This window comes from Hakea prostrata, chromosome 8, assembly GCF_041222555.1.
Source record: "Hakea prostrata isolate BN-2017 chromosome 8, UWA_Hpros_2, whole genome shotgun sequence".
In the NCBI taxonomy this organism is placed as follows: Eukaryota; Viridiplantae; Streptophyta; class Magnoliopsida; order Proteales; family Proteaceae; genus Hakea; species Hakea prostrata.
In genome coordinates this window covers 54,338,319-54,361,243 of record NC_142607.1, presented here as the reverse complement: position 1 = coordinate 54,361,243, position 22,925 = coordinate 54,338,319, and the positions used below count along the sequence as shown (strand labels likewise).

General features: G+C 38.8%; 1 protein-coding gene across 1 annotated transcript in view; it reads left to right on the top strand.

Annotated features, from left to right (window-relative positions):
• The first annotated feature begins 2,261 nt into the window (after positions 1-2,261).
• The window catches only part of EMB1138 (DEAD box RNA helicase (RH3)), a 69,121-nt gene continuing 48,457 nt past the window's right edge, over positions 2,262-22,925 (top strand). Inside the window, exons 1-4 of the mRNA XM_089167577.1 lie at positions 2,262-3,080; positions 20,933-21,069; positions 21,155-21,569; positions 21,866-21,964. Of these exons, the coding sequence (XP_089023703.1) occupies positions 2,640-3,080; positions 20,933-21,069; positions 21,155-21,569; positions 21,866-21,964 (1,092 nt within the window). The 5' untranslated portion in view covers positions 2,262-2,639. The remainder of the gene's footprint in view (positions 3,081-20,932; positions 21,070-21,154; positions 21,570-21,865; positions 21,965-22,925) is intronic.

The following is a 22,925-nucleotide window of genomic DNA, read 5'->3' as shown; positions in this document are numbered from 1 at the left end:
CCTCCAGCTAATAGACTTCATCAATACTCACCTTTGTAAATAGAGTCAAATTTCCAGCAAGAGCAAATGAGAAATAGCCGGCCCTCTTCCACGAACTGGTATCCCTGAGATATAGTTTAATTCCTTGGCACATTGGAGGAGACAACTAAAAGCATAAGAAGAGAGAGTAAATAGAGTAGGGAAGAGGAGGAAATCCTTTCTTTGATCCAATAGAGTGATGGGTTTTCTTAAGAGAAATTTGAATGGGTGTGTTCGAAAAATGTAAATCTACAGAAGTAAAAACCCAAGAGTGTAAAATAAGAAGGCGCTTTGTATTATAGGTATTATTAATAATTAACATACGGTAACAGACATGCCCCTTCCTGTGTCATGTTTATCTCCAATTCTTGTATTTAGATCCATTGATCTCTCAATAACACACTTACCACAATTTAGGCAAATCCAAACTTAACAGTGTGGGATCTTGCAGGTGAATGATTACAACTGTGGGCCTTTTGAATAGTTGATCGGAGGAGCTTGAATGGGTGGCTAATCACTATGTGGAAAGGATGACTCTTAATGAATTTAATAAGGTGATTTAGTTTCACATTTGGTGACATACGGGGCATAGCAAGAGAGAAATACAAGAGTTTTCAAGGAGAAATAACTCCAATGTCGGCAATAGCATCACGGGTGGTGTGCAACACACTCTATAGGTTCAAAGATAATAGTGAAACCATCTCGAATAATGCTCGAAATAGAAGTTTCTTCAAATGATGGAAGCTCTTGGCACGATTCACATTGCACCATTGGATTATGTTGCGAGGTGTCTCATACTTATGTTGTACAGTTGGTCGTTGGACATCTAAATCTCCTACATTCGTGTTGTCATTATCTTCAAAGGCATCCGTTTTGGAATTCATTCTATCGAGTTGATTATTTGATACAATAAATTCCCAATGTTTTTATTTATTTATTTACTAAATACTAGAAAATTCTTCACTTTGACATCAAATATAATCTGTTGATGTTTAAAAATTCTTTTTATATTCTTAAAAAGAAAATCCCTTGTTGAAGTCATGCCAAAACTTGCACTTGGCTTTATAAGAAAGAATCAAAATACAATACCCTTATCCAATTATCAAGGCAAAACACACATTTGAACAATTCATCCCTACCCCTTCATATTTATGTTTAAAAATTTATTATGATTTGCAAAGGAGAAAGAACAAAGTAAATCTTTTGGTAATAACAAGAAGGAAATTTGAAATCAGATTTAAATACTCCATTACATTTTCTTTAGAAAAAAAAAAAAAAAAATTCTCACAATTCTCTACTCAAAAGTACATAACTCACTTGAATTATTTTTTATTTATTTTTTTTATTTTTATTCTTGATGCTCCATTTATGTCTGTCCTATTAAACATTTGATTCCTAAGTCAATAAGTTTTCGAATAAGCTAAAATGTCAGGTGATTTTGCATTTAAATACCATTATATCTTGTGTCAAGTCATGAATATTCAATAAAAGTTATCCTAACCTCACTTTGTTTTATAAGCTTGATTTCTATTTTCATCTTTAAGAAACAATACAATTATTTTAATTGAATGTTCGTAATGGATTGAAATTAAATATATAGTTCAAACCGTGACTTGCACTCATGAAATTTATTTTTTAATTTATTTTGTCTAAGATTTCAATACATTACACTATATATAAAAATATATATTAGATAAATTAATAAGTTTGTTTTCCAAATGTAACTAATTATTTGAAAAAATAAATATTTTATTTTATATTGAGCTTCACAAACCACAACCATATAATTAGCGCTTTATGAGCACTTATCTCTTTAAATCATATATTAACATAACGTAGAGGAATACTTTTGTCATTTTTACATGTAAAATTTGAATATATTTAATGACAGTTAATGTATTAGTTTGCTTGGAATACACTCATAATATATTACATTAGTGGAACTCAACATTTTTTTTGGGTCAAAAGTGAGACTCAACATTAGTTTATCTTTTTTTTTATGAGGTTCATCCGGGCCAGCTTGCGCGCATTATGATTACATCCTCAAATTAAAGCCGCCGAATGGATGCGAACTTAACCGCTTTACTAACCCATCATTAGCCAACATTAGCTTATTGTCAAGTACACAAACGAAAAAAAAAAAAAACAACGTAAGAGAAAAACAGGAAAGTGCCAATAGGTTTGGAAAAAAGGAAAAAAAAAAAAAATATCGTTGGGCCATACGTTACGAGATAGGCTTATCGAATTGCTCTGTTTTATTCTGCGGCAGTGTCGAGCAAATAGCTCGACTGCAACTCCTTATCTCCCCTGCGAGTGCGGCTTTCACGACCACCATTGTCACGGCTGCCCCTGTTATCAGTACTCAATAGTTTGCATTAACCTGTCGGCAGCTCTTTACTATATTTATTATCTATCCCTCAGCCGTCCTAATTAGAAAGAATACGCAAGAGTAAACGGAAGAGAAGAGCTGCACCCCTATCCTCTGCTATTTTACATGTTATTTTTTTTGTGAACCTAAAAGCAGCGGTTTAGGTGACCACTATCAACGTCCCTACCTGCTGCAGGCAAATTTGTTGCTCGAGATTCTGCTGGATTTGGGGGGCATATTCGCCGATAGAACCATGAGTTCTACCATAAGTGTGTCGTCCATGCACCAGGCGCCGTCATTCGAACTTTGCAGAAGAAACTCGTACTGTCTGTCTCTGCCTGTCTCCAACCAGTTGGGAGTTTTGAAAGCCTCCAACAAGGGCTTCGTGCTTGGTTATGCTTGTTCCTTGAGAAGTCTGAGGGATGCAAAGCGTATTCCTATGTTCATTCCTTATGCAATTACCACCCCAAACTCGGTCTTCAGTGAAGAAGCCTTCAAAAGTCTTGGCGGCTTTTCCCAGTCACAGGGGACTCTAGAAGCGAAAGATAAGGACGAAGAGTGCCTACCAAAAACACGTGGGTTCGGGGTTGAGCAAGGAGGAGAAGACGAACTTTCCATCGCCAATTTGGGTCTGCCAACGCAGCTGGTCGAATCCCTTGAGAAACGAGGGATTACACATCTTTTTCCCATTCAGGTAATTTACTGGTTTTACCTATCGCTCCTCGGTTTAGGTGTATCAAGTCGGTACCAGCTACACTTCCTTGGGCGGAATTGGGGCGAAAAATGTTGTAGTCATTTAATTCCATTACTATGGTAGTTATTCGATATCGCATAACCAATTTTCATTTTCACTACTGCCCATGTTTATCTATTATTGCTTTTGCCATTGTCATTATTGTCGTTGTTCTACGTTTTAGAGTTAATCAGGATTATATTTTTTGTTCGGTATGGGCTCACTTGGCACTTGGCAGTCCATCAGCCAATCAAGCTTTCTGTGCATTTTGACAGTATCAGTCATGGTTGGGGTTTCAGCCGAATTGTTTCAAATATCTGTCATTATTGAGTTTCAGAGCAGGTCGTTGCTTAGCTGTGTGTTTTCCCCTAGTGCAGTTTTGTTTTTGGTGGAACATCCTATGCTGAGTAACAGAGAGGAGGTATCAATGAGCCCCTTGATGAGAGAAAGATAAGAAAGGATCGATACAATTTTCAGGGTGGGGGAACAGTGAGATTTTCTCAACTGAAAAAAAGGTTGTGCCCAGTACACAAGGCTCCTGCATTTAGTGAGATTGTCTCGAGTGCAAAATTACATTTATTACTTATTCAAAATATGCTAAAACTATAACTCTTACTGACCTATCCTTACCCTTTCAAACTCCAGTATCCTTACCCTTTCTAACTCCAGTATATTTCACTGGTTAGAAATAAGTTCTCATGAACCTGGGAGTGGCATGTACTGCTAATGGAGATCAGGGATGTTATCATATACCTTTTCAGGTTTATCTAGAAGAATCCCTGTGCAATCAGAGTGTGGAGGGCCCTTTCATTTTTACTGGAAACCATAGTTGAAACCAGTGCTCTCTATGGCATGGGAGTTGCACGCCATTGGCTATGTAAAATTATTTACAAATTTGGTATAATCTTTTTTGTTTTTCCAAGGTCCAGGCTTTGACATTACAAAATGTGGAAATAATTGAATCCTTAGATGGTCAATGTGACACCTAAGTTTCTTATTTATAAGAATGTGAAATATAGAAAGTTACATAATTACCCTCACTAAACAACTGAATAATAATAATAATTTGAACCACAACTTATAATTAAACCAACCCCACAAATAAACCGAACCAACCAACCAACACTCCCCCTCAAGTTGAGGCATGGATGTTAATCATGCCCAACTTGCTCAAAACAGGGTAGAAGTCTCCTTCCTTCAGTCCTTTAGTAAAGATGTCAGCTACTTGATCTCTAAATCTCACAAAAGGCATGCATATCAACCCTTGTTCCAACTTTCCTTTGACAAAAAATCTATCTATCTTAATATGTTTTGTACGATCATGTTGCATTGGATTATTAGCTATACTGATGGCAGCCTTATTGTCACAATATAACATCATGGGACTTGTAACAGGAACCCCAATATCTTCTAATAAACCCTTCAACCAGAAAAGTTCACATACTCCTAGAACCATGGATCTATACTCGGCCTCTGTACTAGACAATGACCCCACATTTTGCTTCTTACATCTTCAGGTTACTAGATTGCCCCTAACAAATGTACAATATCCTGATATTGATTTTCTGTTAGGTTAACTAGCCCAATCAACATCTGTATAAGCTTCCACTTTCAAATTATCTGAGGGTGACAAAAGTATTCCCTTTCCTGGTGTGGATTTCAAATACTGAAGTATTCTAGTAACAGCATTCATATGAGTCGAGTATGGGTCATGCATAAACTGACTCATTAAGCTTATTGAAAAAGCAATGTCAGGTTTGGTGTGAGACAAATAAATCAATTTTCCAACCAAGCTTTGATATTTCCCTTTATTTATTGGTACTCCCTCTTTCTATTTAAGCTTAATACCTGCTTCAACTGGGGTATCCATGGCTTGACATCCCAACATTCCCACTTCCGAAAGTAAGTTTAGGATATACTTGCGTTGGGACAAATAGATGCCTTTTTCTAACCTAGCAATCTCAATTCCCAGGAAATACTTGAGTTTCCCTAGATCTTTTACCTCAAATTCCTTGTCGAGGAAGCTCTTCAGCTTTTGTATTTTTGCCCCATCATTCATAGTGATGACAATGTTATCTACATAGACTATATGAAGCGTGGTGTGAGTTCTTGACCTTTTCATAAAGAGAGTATGGCCTACATTACTTTGCTTGTAACCTATCGATGTCACGACTTTTTGGAGGCGTCCAAACCAACACTAGGGAGATTGCTTCAACCCATAAATTGACTGCTTCAACCGAAAAACTTTCCCTTTTGTTTTGCTATCAATGAATCTATGTGGAATTTCCATGTAGACCTCTTCTTTCAATTCTCCATGCAAAAATGCATTCTTTACATCTAATTGATGTAAATCCCAATCTTGATTCACAACTACTGATAACAAGACCCTAACTGTATTCAATTTTGCAATAGGAGCAAAGGACTCTTGATAATCAATTCCATAAGTTTAAGTGAACCTTTTTGCAACCGATCTAGCCTTCAATCGGTTGATTGAACCATCTATGTTTTGTTTTACCACAAACACCCACTTACAACCTATCGGTTGTTTCCTTGGAGGAAGAGTAACCAACTCCCAAGTCCCAAGTACCATTTTTCTTCATAGCCTGCATTTCCTCTACATTGTTGCTTTCCAATTTTTATTAGCATAGGCTTCCTGCCAAGTCTTTAGAACAGATGCAATAGATAAAGAAGATATGAAGGCTGGTAGGAGTCAAACAAAGAATTATAGGAAACGTATTTAGCTATAGGATGTTGAATACACGATCTAATTCTTTTTCTAACAGCAATAGGGAGGTCAGAAGAAGATACCTTAGGGATACTTACAGGACCTGAATTTGGATTAGGAGATTGGAGTGGTAACATGTCAACCTTCTTTACTTGCTGTTGCCGACTGGTTTTCTTCCTCTGATAGGTCTGCACATCCTTGCTTTGGTCAATTTGCATTTGAAAGACCTCAATAGTGTGCCTTACAGGAGTGGTCTCCCCTTGGATAGGATCCTCACAAGGTTCAGAAGGGGAAAGGGAAGGCTGGGTGTCTACATGTATGTTGATCGAATGCTCCCCCTTTTCAGGAATTTCTTTCTGAACCTCTAACTGGGGCTGAATTGGGTTTGGTAGGTCTCTATATGTGACAAACTGACAGGAACATCCAAAGTGAGAAGAACACCTCTACTCTTGGAGTCTCCCCTTGGAGAGGTGTATAATAAGGAGTAAAGTCATTAAAGATGACGTCCATGGACACTATTGTCTTCCACGAGGTTCCAACTTACTAATGTGGGTTGAAGTTTTGGAATAACACATACAACCAAATATCCTTGGAGGAACTATAAAGGAAAATGTCCCTTGAAGGACCTCACTGGGGCATTTGAAGTCAAAGATTCTACTAGGCATCCTATTTATGAGGTATGATGTAGTGAGAACTACGTCACTCCAATATTGGTCGAGGACATTCATGGCAATTAGAAGAGAACGAACAATCTCTAAAAGATGCACGGTCTTCCATTCGGCCACTCCATTTTGGGCCGTGGTATCAACACATCTAGTTTGATGTATTATGGCAGAATTAGAGAGGTATCTTTGAAATTCTTTTTCACTATACTCGGTTCCATTGTCACCGCGAAGGACCTTCACAGTGGCATTTAATTGAGTTTTAACCTTATTATGAAAATCTTGAAAACATCGGAAAACTTCATTTTTTGTTTTAAAAGATAAATCCATGTAGAGCGAGAATGACAATTAATAAAAGTAATAGAAAAACAATGGCTAGTAATAGATATGCGTTGACAAGGCCTCCACATAAAAGGAATAGAACTTATATTATTATTAGAAGACAAATAACTTGAACGAGTCTGTTTAGCAAAAACACAAGCTTCACAAAAAATTTCCCCATGACAAGATGAGACTAAATCGGGAAAAAGTTTTCTTAGAGTTCCTATAGGGGGATGGCCTAGCCTATGGTGCCACTAGTGGAGAGCTAACAAATTGACTTGATGAGGAGTAGCAAGCATATCAGAAGAAGAGGCTCCATTCAATTCCAACAAGTAGAGTCCGTTGTCTAGTTTACCACGTCCAATCTCCTTCCTCATTACTAGATCCTGAAAGACACAGTAGGAAGGAAAAAATGTTACCTTACAATTCAAGTCATTGGTAAGACTACTAATGGAAAGAAGGTTAATAGAGAAAGATGGAACATGTAAAATTGAGGACAAAGAAAGGGACGGTGAATGCTATATGGTTCCCTTTTTAGCAATGGAAGAGCAAGAGCCATCAACTATACGGTTATTATCTTTCCTTGAGACAGGTAAATAATTCAAGAAAAGAGAAGCAAAACCTGTCATATGGTTTGTCGCTCTAGTATCAATAATCCACGGAGCAGAAATTGAAGAAGCATGGAAACCTTTAAATACGGTGCTTGAAGTAGCAAGGTAGGAATTCGAATGTGCAGTTGACAATGCATTGGAAGAGGCAGCGGTGGAAGACTTTAGAATGCGCTTGAGCAAGCAAATCTTCCTGGGAAAAACCGATATCTGGAGTAGGTGCTGTAGAAATAGTTTTTGAATGATGAGCCTTGGGTTTACCCTTCTTTTGAGCCCTTTTTTGTTCGAATAAGTAGGTTTCCCATGTAATTCCAGCATGTGGCTTTTGTATGATAGGGCTTGTGGCAGTGCTCACACTTAACCATATCTTTGATTCTATTCGAGACACCATACTCACACTCTGAAGAGCAGATTTTTCCACTATCGGATTATGTAGTATAGCCAGATGATGACTCTCCTCACATTGAACAAGTGCATAGGATTGTTCCAGTGTAGGAAAGGGAGAGCGACTCAAAACCTGTACTCGGATCTGATTATACTCCACATTTAATCCAACCAAAAAATCATACACTTGAATTTTGTCAACATATTTCTTGTAGGCAACCACATCATCAGGATTAGTCGGTTGGTAGTTGTTAATTTGAGAAAGAATAAGGTGAAAACGAGGGAGAGGAGAAGATGGAAGTGACGACTTAGTTGTGGAGGCTCATATAGATCTTGTGAGCACTCATAAAAATAACTGCAGTATTTATAGGCTAATTTACAAGTCTATTCTATATAGGAAACAAAGTAGAATCACAATAGGAGAGCATCAACCAATTTCGATTGGTAGAGGCAACCACATCATCAGGATTAGTCGGTTGGTAGTTGTTAATTTGAGAAAGAATAAGGTGAAAACGAGGGAGAGGAGAAGATGGAAGTGACGACTTAGTTGTGGAGGCTCAGATAGATCTTGTGAGCACTCATAAAAATAACTTCAGTATTTATAGGCTAATTTATAAGTCTATTCTATATAGGAAACAAAGTAGAATCAAAATAGGAGAGCATCAACCAATTTCGATTGGTATAGAACACGTAATTGCTATCTCTTTTTCCTATCGAGAGTTAGTGCATGGCGCTAACTCTCGATGGAGCTATCCTTTCCCAAATTGCCCTTCCTAACACTCCTCCTCAAGGTGGAGCATATATATTACTCATGTCTAGCTTGTTACAAATATAGGTAACCCTTGTACTCCCTAGAGCTTTGGTGAACAAATCTGTGAGTTGTTCTCGAGTCCTCACATGCTTGGGGGATATTATGCCTTGTAGTAACTTCTTACGAACAAAGTGGCAATCAACTTCAATATGCTTGGTACGTTCATGAAAGACTGGATTTGATGCTATATGAATCGCAGCTTGATTAATTACACCATAACTTCATTGGTGTGTCATTAATAATTTCTATTTCCTGGAGTAATTGTTTTATCCATACCATCTCGCATGTTGCCTGTGCCATAGCACAATCCTCAGATTCTGCGCTTGATCTTGCTACCACAATTTATTTCTTACTCTTCCACAACACAAGATTTCCTCCAACAAATGTGCAATAGCCCGTAGTCGATCTTCTATTAATAGGTGACCCAGCGGCCCAGCCCAATCAACATCAGAAAATCCTTCAATATTTCTATGCCCATGATTAGTGAAAAGAAGTATGCGTCCTGATGCTTTCTTAAGATACTGCAGAATTCAAATAACTGCATCCCAGTGTGTTGTTCGTGGGGCAGACAAAAATTGACTCACAACACTGATAGGAAAGGCAATGTGAGGTTGAGTCACAGTCAGATAATCCAGCTTTCCAACAAGCCTTCTATGCTTCTTTGGATCATCAATAATAGTTCCATCTTTTGGCATTAACTTTAAGTTATTTTCCATGGGAGTGTCTAAGGGTTTTGATCCCAACATTCCTGTTTCAGATAGCAAATCTAGTACATACTTCCGTTGAGACAAGAAGATGCCCATTGTTGATTGGGCGACTTCAACTCCTAGAAAATACTTGGGAAAATTACGTGATTAGCTGCTTTTAGGTTTTCCTTTACAAAAATAGCTACTCAATGTTTCACTTTACAAAATTAGCCAAAACTGAGTTTGCATTTACAAAACTAGCCAAAATATTGATTTTTCACCTTTAAGGACATTTTTTACCCCTAAGACTGATCACATTGAGCTGAAAATCACTATTTTGTCCAAAAAGGTAAAGTCATTATTTTTTTAATACCCTTTGGACATTTTCACCCCTATGTCGGTGTGGTCAATTTTAGGGGTAAAAATGTCCAAAGAGGTGAAAAAGCACTATTTTGGCTAGTTTTGTAAATGCAAACTCAGTTTTAGCTAGCTTTGTAAAGTGAAACATTGAGTGGCTATTTTTGTAAGGGGAAACCTAAAAGCAGCTAATCACGTAATCTTCCCAAAGTACTTTAACTTGCCCAAGTCTTTGGTTTGAAATTTCTTTGTAAATAGGTCTTTAACCTATCAATTTCTGAAGTGGCATCTCCTGTAATGACAATATCATCAACATAAACTACAAGAAAGATTTTGCCTGCATCAGAGTTTTTAAAGAATACAGAGTTATCACTTTCACAGCAAGTCATCCTAAATTCTATTAGAACAGTAGTGAATCGTCCAAACCATGCTTGAGGTGACTGCTTGAGACCATATAATGATTTGCGGAGGTGACAAACCTTATTCTTCACCCCCTGAGCAACAATCCCAGGTGGTTGCTCCATGTAAACTTCCTCATGCAGATCTCCATGAAGGAAGGCATTTTTCACATCTAATTAAAACGAGGGCCTTTGGTAGGTAGCGGCAAGAGAGATTAAAATGCGAATGGAAGTAAGCTTGGCAATAGGCGAAAAAGTATCTATATAATCTACGCCATAAACTTGAGCATAGCCCTTTGCAACGAGATGAGCTTTCAGGCGAGATAAAGAACCATCAGGATACTTTCACAGTGAATATCCACCTACAACCAATAGCTGTCTTTCCTAAGGGTAAAGGCACAAGATCCCAGTTTGATTGTCTTCTAAGGCTTGTAATTCGTCGTTTATTGCACCGACCCACCCAGGATTAGACAAGGCTTCAAGAACATTTTCAAAATAGGATAAGTCGCTATAGTAGATAGAGCAGTAGAAAACCTAGGTGGTAAAGTAGAATATGAAATAAAGTTAGAGAGGGATACTTAACACAAGGACGAGTGCCTTTCCGAAGAGTGATGGGAATATCAAGGTCATATTTGGCAGGAAGGTCCACAGGAACAGCAGACAAAGTTGGCACAGAGGTAGAGACCGTAGGTGCAGAGGGGGGAGCATGTGGTTTCGGACGGCGTATGTACACTTTCGTGGTGCGTGGTGGAGGTGGAGGTGAAGGAACTGTACCCTGTGGAAAAACACTTTGAATAATACATAGATTATCATTTAGGTCAGTTAAACTATGAGATTCAATAGAAAAAGGAGTGGACTCAAAAAATGACACATCTGCAGTAACAAAATATCTTCGTGAGTCGGAAGAATAACAACGATATCCCTTGTGAGTGCGAGAGTACCCCGCAAACATACACTTAAGTGTAGGAGGATCAAGTTTAGAGATCCCTGGGTGATGATTACGAATGTAACATACACAACCAAATACGTGGGGGTGGGGGCAAGGTAAATAAGGGAGATGAAGGAAATAAGAGAGAATGAGGAATGCCACCTTTTAAGACAGATGAAGGCATCTTGTTAATAAGATAACAGGTAGTTGAAATTGCATCAGCCCAAAAGGATTTAGGAACCTTCATCTCAAATAAGAGAGAACGAGTGACCTCCAATAAGTGTCTATTTTTTCTTTCTACAACTTCATTTTGTTGAGGAGTATCAACACAGGAGGATTGGTGAAGAATCCCATTATAAGCCATAAATTTACAAAAGGGATCAAAGAAATATTCTTTAGCATTATCACTACGAAAAGTACGAATAGGAACACTAAATTGAATACGAATTTCAATAACAAAATTGCAGAACGTCAAATAATTCATTAAATAAAGCCAAGTGACTCTTGAAAAGTCATCCACAAATGTAACAAAGTATCTGCAATCTGAAGTAGAAGTAACAGACAAGGTCCCCACTCATCAAAATGAACTAAATAGAAAGGTGGTTTGATCTTTTATTTATACGAGGGGGAATTCTCACACGATGAAGTTTTCCAAACTGATAAGACTCATAGTCCAACTTAGAAAGAGAATGAAAACTTTTATCTACCAATTTTAGGTTTTCCAAAGAGGGATACCCCAACCGACAATGTATTTGATGGCGGATGGAAATACTAGAACAAGCAGTAGAGGATATCTCCTCAAAAAGATACTACCCCCCAGACATACGGCCTTTACGAAGCATCTTCTTTGTCGTAAGATCTTGAAATAAACAATATTTAGGAAAGAATTTCACCAAACAGTTATTAGTGGAGGTAAATTTATAAACATATAATAAGTTAAAAGGCAAATTAGGTATGTAAAGAATTGAGGGTAGGGTAATGGATGGAGTGAGTTGAACTGTACCCACTCCTCTCACATTGATATGAAAGCCATCAGCAAGTGTAACCAAAGAAGATGATGGAACAAAAGAGGAAAATATACCTGTAGCCCCGGTCATATGATTAGAAGCTCTTGAATCAATGATCTATGGGCGAGATGTGGTTGAAAGGAAAGCAGTAGCATTACTTGTCTGAACAAGGGTGGCAGTGGCAGATTGTGGTTGAGTGGCCTGAAACTGAGTGAAATGAATATAATCATCCTCAGTCATCTTTATAGTCTTACCCTCAAGATGAACTTTAGTAGTTGTAGAGGCTGATTCATAGGTGATGATTGCATTAGCCATGTGTGGGGGCTTCCCATGAAGCTTCCAACAATATCGTTGAAAAGTCTTAACTTGTCCTGTACTGTTAGTAGAATTGTGTGAACCCGAATATTTTTCAGTATTATTTCCTCGAGTGCGTCTTATATTCTGTCCACCAGAGGGCTGTCCTCCAAAAGTGCCGCAAGAAATTGTTGCCAAAGCTGAATTTTCTGTAGAATTAATGGTTCTCTCCATTGCAACATGAAGAACTCTTGAAAAGGTATCAGCTAACGTGGGTACATGATCACTACCAAGAATCTGTGCTCTAACTGCCTCAAACTCCTTTCCAAGACCTCCCAAGAAACTCATAACAACTAATTGCTCTTTTTGATTTTGCATAGTTTTGACATCAAAGGAGATAGGTAGAATAGTGTTTAGTTCTTCATACATTTTTTTAAAATCTGCAAAATACCGAGTAATATCTCTACCTTTCCTATCTACTCGATAAAACTCCTGGGACAATTCATAGATTCTAGCCAGATTATTTTGACCAGAATACAACACATTCAAATACTCCCATAATTCTTTCATAGTTTGTAAGTGAGTAACCAAATCTACAATATTATCGGCCAAGGAATTGAACATCTGCCCAAGTATTCGAGCATCAACAATTGCCCAAGTATCATCATTTTTAGGTACAGTTTTAGTGAAATGATTAATCTGTCCCCGTCCAGTAAGAACAATTCTAACTATAGCCCTCCACTGGTGGAAATTTGATGCACCCTCCAATTTCTTCTCAGTTAACCGATGAGAGGATGAAGAAATAATTTCAGTCATGGTATTTTTACTTGAAGTTTCTCCCATATCCAAACAAAATTATAACCAAATCAGATTAATCACAAAAATCAGGTCCAGATTAATCCCAGAATCAGATTAATTCCAGAATCAGAATTAATCCCAGAATCAGATTAATTCTAGAATCAGAATTATTCCCAGATTAATCCCAGAATCAGATTAATCTCATAACCAGAATTAAACCAACTTGGACCACTTGAACCAATAGATAAAACCAAACCAGAAAATCAACTTAAAACCAGTTTCAAAACGTCATTGATGAACGACTAAAACCAGAATTTGCTTTCTCTTTCTCTCCTTCAGATCTAAAGCAGCACTGCTGTCGGTGAAAACTCCGACTGTTTCTCTCCCCACAGCCAGCACCAGTGACTACATTGGCGACTGCTTCTTCTCCTTAGATGACTCCTTCACCGGTATCGTTAGTTTCACAACTAATCAAATTCCAAGACTTGTGATTTTCTCAACCCTAAATAGATCGAGAGTGAGGAAGACTCCAATCACTCTTCCTCAGCCCCAAAGCACAGAACAAAAATTATCTCAATCAATCGCATATCTTCGTACCTGAAGAAGGCAGATTCCGGCATCAATTGTGGCAATGATCTTGAGAAGAGGTCATTGCATAGCTTAGTTTGGGCATTCTCTTGCACCGATCTTCAACAGAGACACCAAAATAATGGTAGCGTAAGGAGCTGCATCCATCTTCAAACAAAAACCACCAACAAGTGCAGCGTAAGGTGTTGCATCCCCTTTAATTTCTGGAAACGACTCTCGCACCAGGTATAGTCTCTTTCTTTTTATATAATCAACTGTTTGTACTGGTAACTCTTATAATCGAAAGGAATAAGAGGACCTACAGCTCTGATACCATGTTAATTTGAGAAAGAATAAGGTGAAGAACGAGGGAGAGGAGAAAATGGAGTTGACAACATAGCTGTGGAGGCTCAGATAGATCTTGTGAGCACTCCTAAAAATAACTTCAGTATTTATAGGCTAATTTACAAGTCTATTATATATAGGAAACAAGGTAGAATCAAAATAGGAGAGCATCAACCAATTTCGATTGGTATAGAACACCTAATTACTATCTCTTTGGCGCTAACTCTCGATGGAACTCTATCCTTTCCCAAGTTGCCCATCCTAACAGTAGTCACCATAATGGTCTAACTCTTGCGAGAGAGAGCGTAATTTAGCATAGTATTGGGCAACTTTCAACTCTTTCTGTGTGGTCTGATGAAGTTTCTTTTGTAGCTCATAAATCTGCGCATCATTCCCCAATTGTCCATAAGTCTCTTTAGTGGCCTTTAAAATCTGGGCTGCTGTATCCAACAATAAATATCCCCTGGCTAGTTTCGGATGCATGAAATTCAAAAGGAGACATGATAAGAGAGTCGTGTGAAATCCACTTATCCTGAAGAATGCCAGCAGTCAAATGTTTGGTTGTAGTGCCCATAATATAACCAACTAGACCCCTTCTAGTAATTGTCAAATAGGCAGAACGAGACCAGATCAAGTAATTAGTTCCATCAAACTTAACAAAGAGTGATGGAAGGTTGGAATAGTTTTCATGACTTGTGGGAATTGTAGAAAAATTTAGTGTGGTCATATCTTTAGTCCACTCACCAAAAACATCACCCAAAAAAAGAAATTTTTTTTTTCTTTCTGATCAAACCTTCTAAAATTTCTGATCCAACATACTGAAAATTCTGAGAAAACCTTCTGAAAAATTCTGATCAAACCTGTTGAAAATTCTGATCAAACCTGTTGAAAATTCTGATCAACCCTGCTAAAAGTTCTGATAAAATCTGTTGAAAAAAAAAAAAATCTGATAAAACCTACTGTTCTTTAGGCTTCAAACTCGTTTAGAAGAATCTGAAATATTGCAGGAGGATGTAAGAGGTCAGAAAATATTTCTCTGATCAGTTGTAATTTTCTGATTCAATGTTGCAGTAATTTTCTGATCAATACTGCATAAAACCTGCTGTTCTTCAGTCTTCAAACTGTTTTAGAAGAATCTGAAACATCGCAGGAGGTGTAAAACTTCAAAAAATTGTTCTTCATTGTAGTAAGAGAAGAGAACAACATCAAGTAGGAGCCGATAGGAAGAGAGAACCCCAAAGGAAGAAGAAACAAAGGAGAAAGGAGAGGAGGAATATGCTGTCAAAGGCGGAAACACAGCGAGAGAGAGAGAGAGAGAGAGGTGAGGTGGAAGAAAAAAAGGAGAAAGAGAGAAGCGGAAAAAAGAAAGAGAGTTTTTCTTGGTTTTTTAGAACCCAAAGGAAGAAGAAACAAAGGAGAAGGAGAGGAGAAGATGCTGGCAATAGCGGAAACAGAGAGAGAGAGAAAGCCGAGGCGGAAAAAAAAAAAAAAAAAAATCGAGAAAGAAAGAGGCGGAAGAGAGAAATAGAAAGAAAATTTTTTTTCCTTGGTTTTTCGATTCTACTTTAACCTTGCTCTGATGCCATGTGGAAATAATTGAATCCTTAGATGATCAATGTGACCCCTAAGTTTCTTATTTGTAATAATGTGAAATATACAAAGTTACATAATTACCCTTACTAAACAACCGAATAATAATAACTTGAACCACAATTTATAATTAAACCAACCCACAAATAAACCTAACCAACCAACACAAAGATTGTCCTTATTCTGGATTATCAGATTTATTAGTTTGGGTGGGCCCTGATTGACCTAATCAAGGTACTGAAATGCTAGGTTGCATCAAATGATGATCTTTTTCCTTATTCTTACTAGAGTTGTTGAATAGTCAATGAAGGTTAGGGGCATTTTAGTTGTGACAGTTTTGAATTACTTGGCCACATTGGAAGGCCAAAATGCTTGACAGACTGCCTTGAACATAAGATTTCTTCTAGTTCAATTAGAATTTAATGGTGCTAACTGCATTTTGGTTCAACCTTTGGTAAGATCCTAAAGGCATCAAACATATTGTTGTAGAATTAGATACTGGATGTGGGACTATGGGAGTACTTGTATTTTGTTGTTCTTGTTGAGTTGCTTTTTTTGTGTGTAAGCGTTGGGGTTGGAGTGCTTTTTTTTCGTTGGGGGGGGGGGGGATGGGGTTATCTCTGCCAATGGCCTAGTTGTCACCCTTGGGTTGTGTGGGGACATGTCTTGGGGGTTCTCTTGTCCAAAAAGTTATTCAGTTTTCTACTTAGCTCCTTCCTTTTGATTCCTCTTGTGATCCGATTTCCATTGATATTTCTCTTTACTACTTTAAACATAGTTGTCATTGTGTTGTGAAGGTTGTTATTGAACGTGTATGCATCAGGCTCCTAGTATTTATTGTCTAGGAGACTACCCAGGCCAAGAAAGCTGGTCACTGACTAGTCTGTCAGGTGCCTTGACAACTATGACTTCAAAGCCTAGTTAGGTGTTTCTTCTGCCGAAGGAAAATAATGTCAACCATGTCAGATTGCAAGGGAGAATGTTGATTCCTGTATTGAAAATCTTTTGAAGAAGTAGGTGAAGACTGATTCTATCATCTGTGGCTGTAGAGCATTGCAATCCCATAAAAATACTTGTCACATGGTGTATTGGTGTTGTGAATCAGTTTATGGAGAAGGGACTGGGATGGGGTGATGCTTTTGTATCGAGACTTGATGGTATGGGGATACAAGACTGGGTGAATTATGTTAAAGCATGGTTAATTTTCGGTTTTGTTGATGTTGGACCCGATAACCAAAAGGGGGAGTCATGGTTAAGATCGAGGAAATAAGGTTTTAAGTTTTGGCATGAAAGAAATGATTCCAGGACCCCCCTCCTCCAGCCAACCCTATCCCCTTGGCCTTTTCTGTTCCGTCCTTCGCTTCCCCTGCTCCCCATTTGTCCTCCCTTATCTCTACACCTATCCAATCACCTAGCTTAGATCTCCCTCTGCATTTTATTCCCCCACCCCCAGAACATTATTGATGGTCAAGTGCCTTAACAGTGTCCTCGAGGATGAAGCTTCTCATTGGAGCCGGTGTTTAGATGGACAATTTGTTGTCTCCCCCCTTCCACATTGTGAAAGCCTCCTTGACCAATCAATGGAAGCCCTCTGCTCCTTTGGAGATGTTCTTGCTAGACCATGATTTTTTCCTCTTCAAATTTTCAGATTTGGATGACCTTCACAAAGCCCTTGAAGGAGGCCCGTGGATGGTAGGGAAGAGGATTATTTTCCTCCGATAGTGGACTTGACAGCTTTAGTTCACCTGTGAAGATCTCTCATCTCTCCCCTTTTGGATCACCTTGCCTGGCCTTCCTTTGTACTTTTGGTGTGCCGAAGGCCTGAGTGTAGTCGATTCAGCCCTTGGTCTCCCTCTTCACAGATGCTTGAATGATGCCTAAGGATAGATTTGCCTTCGCTTGTCTTTGCATTGATGTTGGCAGATTCCCGTTTGTCCTTCCTCCATCTTCATCAAGGAGGCGTCAGGGGCTTGCTTCACTCAGGAGGTGCACTATGAGTGGAAGCCCCCCCAATTGCCTTTCTTGTAAGGTTTCAGGCACTAGACTCGTGCGACACCTACTCCAGCTCCCATTGTGTTGCCTCCAGCTATTGGCCTTCTAAGTAGACCATGCATATCCCCTCCAATGGCAGTTCCATTGTTCACAACCAGAGGCTTCCCCTCCGGCATTGGCAAACCCCCTTGCTGCCTGTGGCTAACCCTCGCGGTTCCTTAAGTCGCCTTGAAGCTGGTTTCAACCAATTCCACGCTTTGTCCCTCGACATCAATGCCTCGCTGCCATTACCCCTTGACCGAGAGACCCTACTTGGTGTGCCTGACCTTGCTTGCGTCGATCCCCTACCCTCTGACCTCCTTGCTCCAATCACTTGCTAGTTTGCCTTTGTCTTACTACAAGCCGTGGCATCTGCGCTACTAATAGAATCCTCTGCTGCTTTTTCTCCTCTGGCCTTGCAACTAGACCTGTAAATGGATAGTCAAAATCTGCCTCCAAATTCAGACTTGTATTCATTTAAGGGTGTTTGAATCCAGGTATCCATTTGGTAAGCAACCAAATTCAGATTCAGATAATTGCTTATCAGATCTGATAATATCTGGATAAAAATATATCCGGTTAGAGTAAAGTATCAAACATTTTTCTCTCTAAAAAGGGCTGATAATCGGATTCAGAAATTGATAATCTGTAATTGGAAAATCAGAAATCAGAAATCAGAAATCAGAAATCAGACCCAAAAAAAAAATGACAATCAGCAACCAATAATTAGATAATTTATCAGATTGGATTATTATTGGATATCCGAAAAAGTTCTAGATTCGAATTTGGATACCTTCTATAAATTTCTGCCAGATATCATATTCGGATTTGGAAAGCAATTTTGCTTATCAGATTTGGACAGTGGTGTATCCTAGCTGAAACCAATCTGTTTACAGGTCTACTTGCTGCCCTTGGACCCTCTTCCTGTGTCTGATCTCTCCTCCCCTTCAGCCTTGCAGCCTGATACCTCTGTTCCCTGTGATCCTTCTGCTGGCTTGCAGCCCACTACTACTCCTACTCGCAGGGTTTACAATCAGTGTTTTTGAATCCCTGAAATCCCCCCTTTTGGTGGTGTGACCAACCTTTCCCCTTCTCCCGTTCCTCATTGTTTCACTCTTCTCTTGGTCCCATGAAGGAGTTGGGCCAAATCGTTCCTAGTTGTGCCAACTCTCTCAGCCCACACTCTCCCCTTTCTGCTCCCACTTCAGTCTTTGGACTCGGGGCCATTTGCTGGCCCTGCAGCCCAAGTCTGTTCTCTTAATTCCTTCCCCTTGCCTTGGATGGCCCAAGCACATTTATCCCCTCCCAGCCCCCCCTCCCTCCCTTGGCCCATTCCATCCTTCTCTTCATCACTTACCTTCCCCCTCCCCTGATCTGTCCTGCAGCTCTGAGCTTGAGTATTTTTCTTCTTCTGAAACCCCCTCCCCTAGCCTTTGGGATTGTAGGCAAAGCAGCCAGTCTACGGAGGTCGTCACAACCTTGATAAAGATTTTTTTGTGGAGCTCCATTCCTCAAAGAAGAAGAAGAACAAGAAGAATTGTGAACGCTAGTTTCTCCTTTGGTGCTTGTCTCGGTTTTTGGCCACGGGTTCTTTTGTGTTTTTTTCTTCTTGGTTTGCTTTGTTTAGGGCCTTTGGGCGTGCTTGGGCTTAGCCCTTGTTTCTTGTTTCTTGTATCACTTTCCCTCCCCTTTCTTTCTTCTCCCCTTAGGTTAATGAATTCTTTTATTCATCTGAAAAAGAAAAAAAAAATAATTCCAGGCCCTAAAATGATGCATTTCAAAGGTGTGAACCATAACAGGGATGGCTGATTGGCCTACATGCTTCATACACTCAGGTGCATTGCTATGGAAAATGGTTGATTGATGTGTTGTCTTCTGTCTTATCTGTGGTTGGTGGTGGATTCAACCTTAGGAACAGGATTTGGTGGCCTGATTAAGTTAGAATTAAGGATGCACCCAGGAGATTTTTCCAATCATCCATATAATTTAACTCTTGGTTATTTACTATTTCATAACCCATTTTTGTCTTCCTCTCTATAATGAAGTTTGAAGCTATTGATATCTCTGTGGCTATGTTCATCTTTCCACCATGTCTTTTATATACGAGCTTTCTCACTTCCGGGAACATCTTGAAATCAAGCGGGCTGCAAGAATAAGAATCAACCTATCTTTAAAATCTGAACTTAAGTAGACGTCGGAGCGAACACCTGCTATACTATTCTCCTCAGTAGTAGATGTTGCATCTACTTTTACATGTTATCTCTCATCTAAAGGCTTTGTGAAAGAATTAACCTAGAAGGCTAGAACACACTATCTGGTTTGAGTGACCCAATCACCAAAAATGGTTGTCCTAAATGCTTGGTGATAGGTACTTAGAAACTAGTTTAAAGTGGTGATGGCTACCCTAATTCCTATTTGTAATCTAAATTACACAGCAGCCTAGAATTGAAACACTGGGAGTGTAAGGTGCAAAGAGATTGCTTCAATAGTCATTGTTGAGAGAAAGAAAAGATGGGAAATCTGGCTGCACAAAAACCCAATCCATTGTGTGGGATCCCAATCCTTAATTAATATTAGATGAAGAATGGCCAATCTGAATAGACTGAACAGCCTGGACCTTTTTTCAACCCCCCCTTCTAAATAAAGTGATGAACTTTCCAGATTCTGGTAAGTATTAGATATTGGCTGTTTTCATCGTGAAATAAGCATGTGGCGTAATGGTTGAAGTTCTTTGTTAAGTGCCTTTTGTAGCATGGCAATGGCCTATGACCTTTGCCAGCTGGTTTGTCCCTGTTGGGAATTAGGTTGAAGTGTGTTATTTTACTTTATTTCAGAGCATCAACAGATGTATTGATTAAGAAAGGGAATTTACATAAAGAAAACAAGCCCTCATTGAACAGAAAACATAAAGAGGAATTACAACTTTTCATTCCATATGAAAGCAGTCCTGCACTCCGCCTCAACTTGTGAAACCCCTCCTTGCCAAAAGACCTTCCATATCAGGAAAATGGATTTGGTTGTTTATTGATAAGGTTGAACCTCCATCACCATAATTTCTGCCAATGCAATGGCATGCTATGTGACCAATTGAGAATTTTTTTTAAATTGATTTAACCTGCTATTGTGCCAATGTAGTGGTATGCTAATTGTTGATACTGATGTGCAAAATTGTTTATTCTCACCAGAATCTATTTTCTCTGTTTCAAGATTAACCTTTTGACTGTCATGGTCTCATGTTTGCTGACTGTGGTTTCTAATTCAATACAACTCACTCTCTCTCTTGCTTCTTGCAATACTTCAGAGAGCTGTATTAGTCCCAGCCTTGGAAGGCCGAGACCTCATTGCACGTGCAAAGACTGGAACAGGGAAGACGCTGGCTTTTGGAATCCCAATAATTAGAAATCTTACTGCAGGGGACGAAGGGAGAAGTCCTTCAAGGTAAAGCCGTCTTGCTGAATGCTTGATGTCCCTGCACTTTTCTGCTTTCTTCTAATGGCTTAATTTATTCCTTTTTTCTGTAAAGGCGATTAGGTCGTCTCCCAAGATTTCTGGTCCTAGCACCCACAAGGGAGTTAGCAAAGCAAGTCGAAAAGGAAATCAAGGAGTCAGCATATTATTTGAACACTGTATGTGTCTATGGAGGAGTTTCTTACAGTACCCAGCAAAATGCACTTTCTCGTGGAGTTGATGTTGTGGTGGGAACTCCAGGGCGCATCATTGATCTGATAAAAAATAACAGTCTCAAGTTGTCTGAAATTCAATATTTGGTCCTCGATGAAGCTGACCAGATGCTTGCTGTTGGTTTTGAGGAAGATGTTGAAATGATATTAGAAAAGCTTCCATCTGAGCGACAAAGCATGCTTTTCTCTGCAACAATGCCTGGTTGGGTAAAGAGATTGGCAATGAAATACTTGAATAATCCTCTGACAATTGATTTGGTATCCTCCTATTTTTAAATCTGTTGATTTTTCTGTTACTTCGCTATTTATTTTTACGTTCTGTTTTACCCCCCCCCATCTCTTTCTCTCTCTTTCTATTGGGTTTGTAAGCCATTATCACATGGGACATCATTTTTTCAGTGTTGCTTCTTTGAAAACGAACCCCTTTTATGATGTTCTGGAGGCATATTGTCAAACTCTTTTGGTTCTTAGATCTACCCAAAAGAAAAGTCCAGTATCTTTTCCAGGCTACTGTACATTATCAAAACAAATCTTATTTTTATTTTGCCATATAGGTCGGTGATCACGATGAAAAGCTTGCAGAAGGAATAAAGCTTTATGCCATACCAGCATCTGCAACTTCAAAACACATAATCCTTGGTGATCTGATCATGGTATGTATTGGTGTTCTCCCTCTTCACCACTCTCTGTCTTCTTGGCATGGGGCTTCGAGATATGATAAGGCACTAGAACTTTATATACTATGTTGCCTAACAGTGTTTCATGTGCATGTCCTCCATCAACATCATAAGAAGCCCTAGTTTTTGATGTTGCATCAACTAGAATTTCGTACAGAAGCAATACAAATAGGTTATTGTACGCCATAACAAGGGAAAGCCATGATGAGAATTTTAAAACAAACAATATGGTCAAAGTTGTGTTCAGTGCTTTCATACCATGTGATAATCTCACACATGGAACAACTAATAGTGGATACTAGGAGAAGAATAAAAGAAGAGAGGTCAAAAAGAAAGAAAAAAAATGAGAAAATACAGTAGCTACCAATCAGATAGAATTGGTTTCATGCCAATGAGAAGTAGCTGTGCATTGCATAACTAAAACCAAAATGAGAGCACAAGTATACCACCCATTGCGCCATAACAACATAGCACTCATAAGACGCAGCCTAGCCAGATCATTACAAAACTACACTAGGCTGTACTATATTATTAATGTTTTAACATTATTAAATAATACTGTAAGGAGTCATTAATTTACAAAATATTCCGTTGCTTTGAAGGAATTCCTCATGTGATTAGGTGGTAACCAGGCAGTAATCTAGTGTCTAAGTTGGCTACTCATGAGTCATCACATTGGCAATTCGCCACCATGACAACCATGGTTATTTCACCATCCATTATGTGATAATGTATGAGCTCTATCGTTTTTTGACCCCCCCAGATTTTGTGGATTGATGGGCCAACTTTAGCCTTTTCTTGGTTTGGATTTAAACTTCAGTGGTGCCTCAGGTTCTAGGATGACTGGTCTTGCACGAATTTGAAGTATTTGCTTTCTTACAACATACATACTTTTTTTTTTTCCAACTAGAAAATTAGAACTTCAGTTTATTTATTT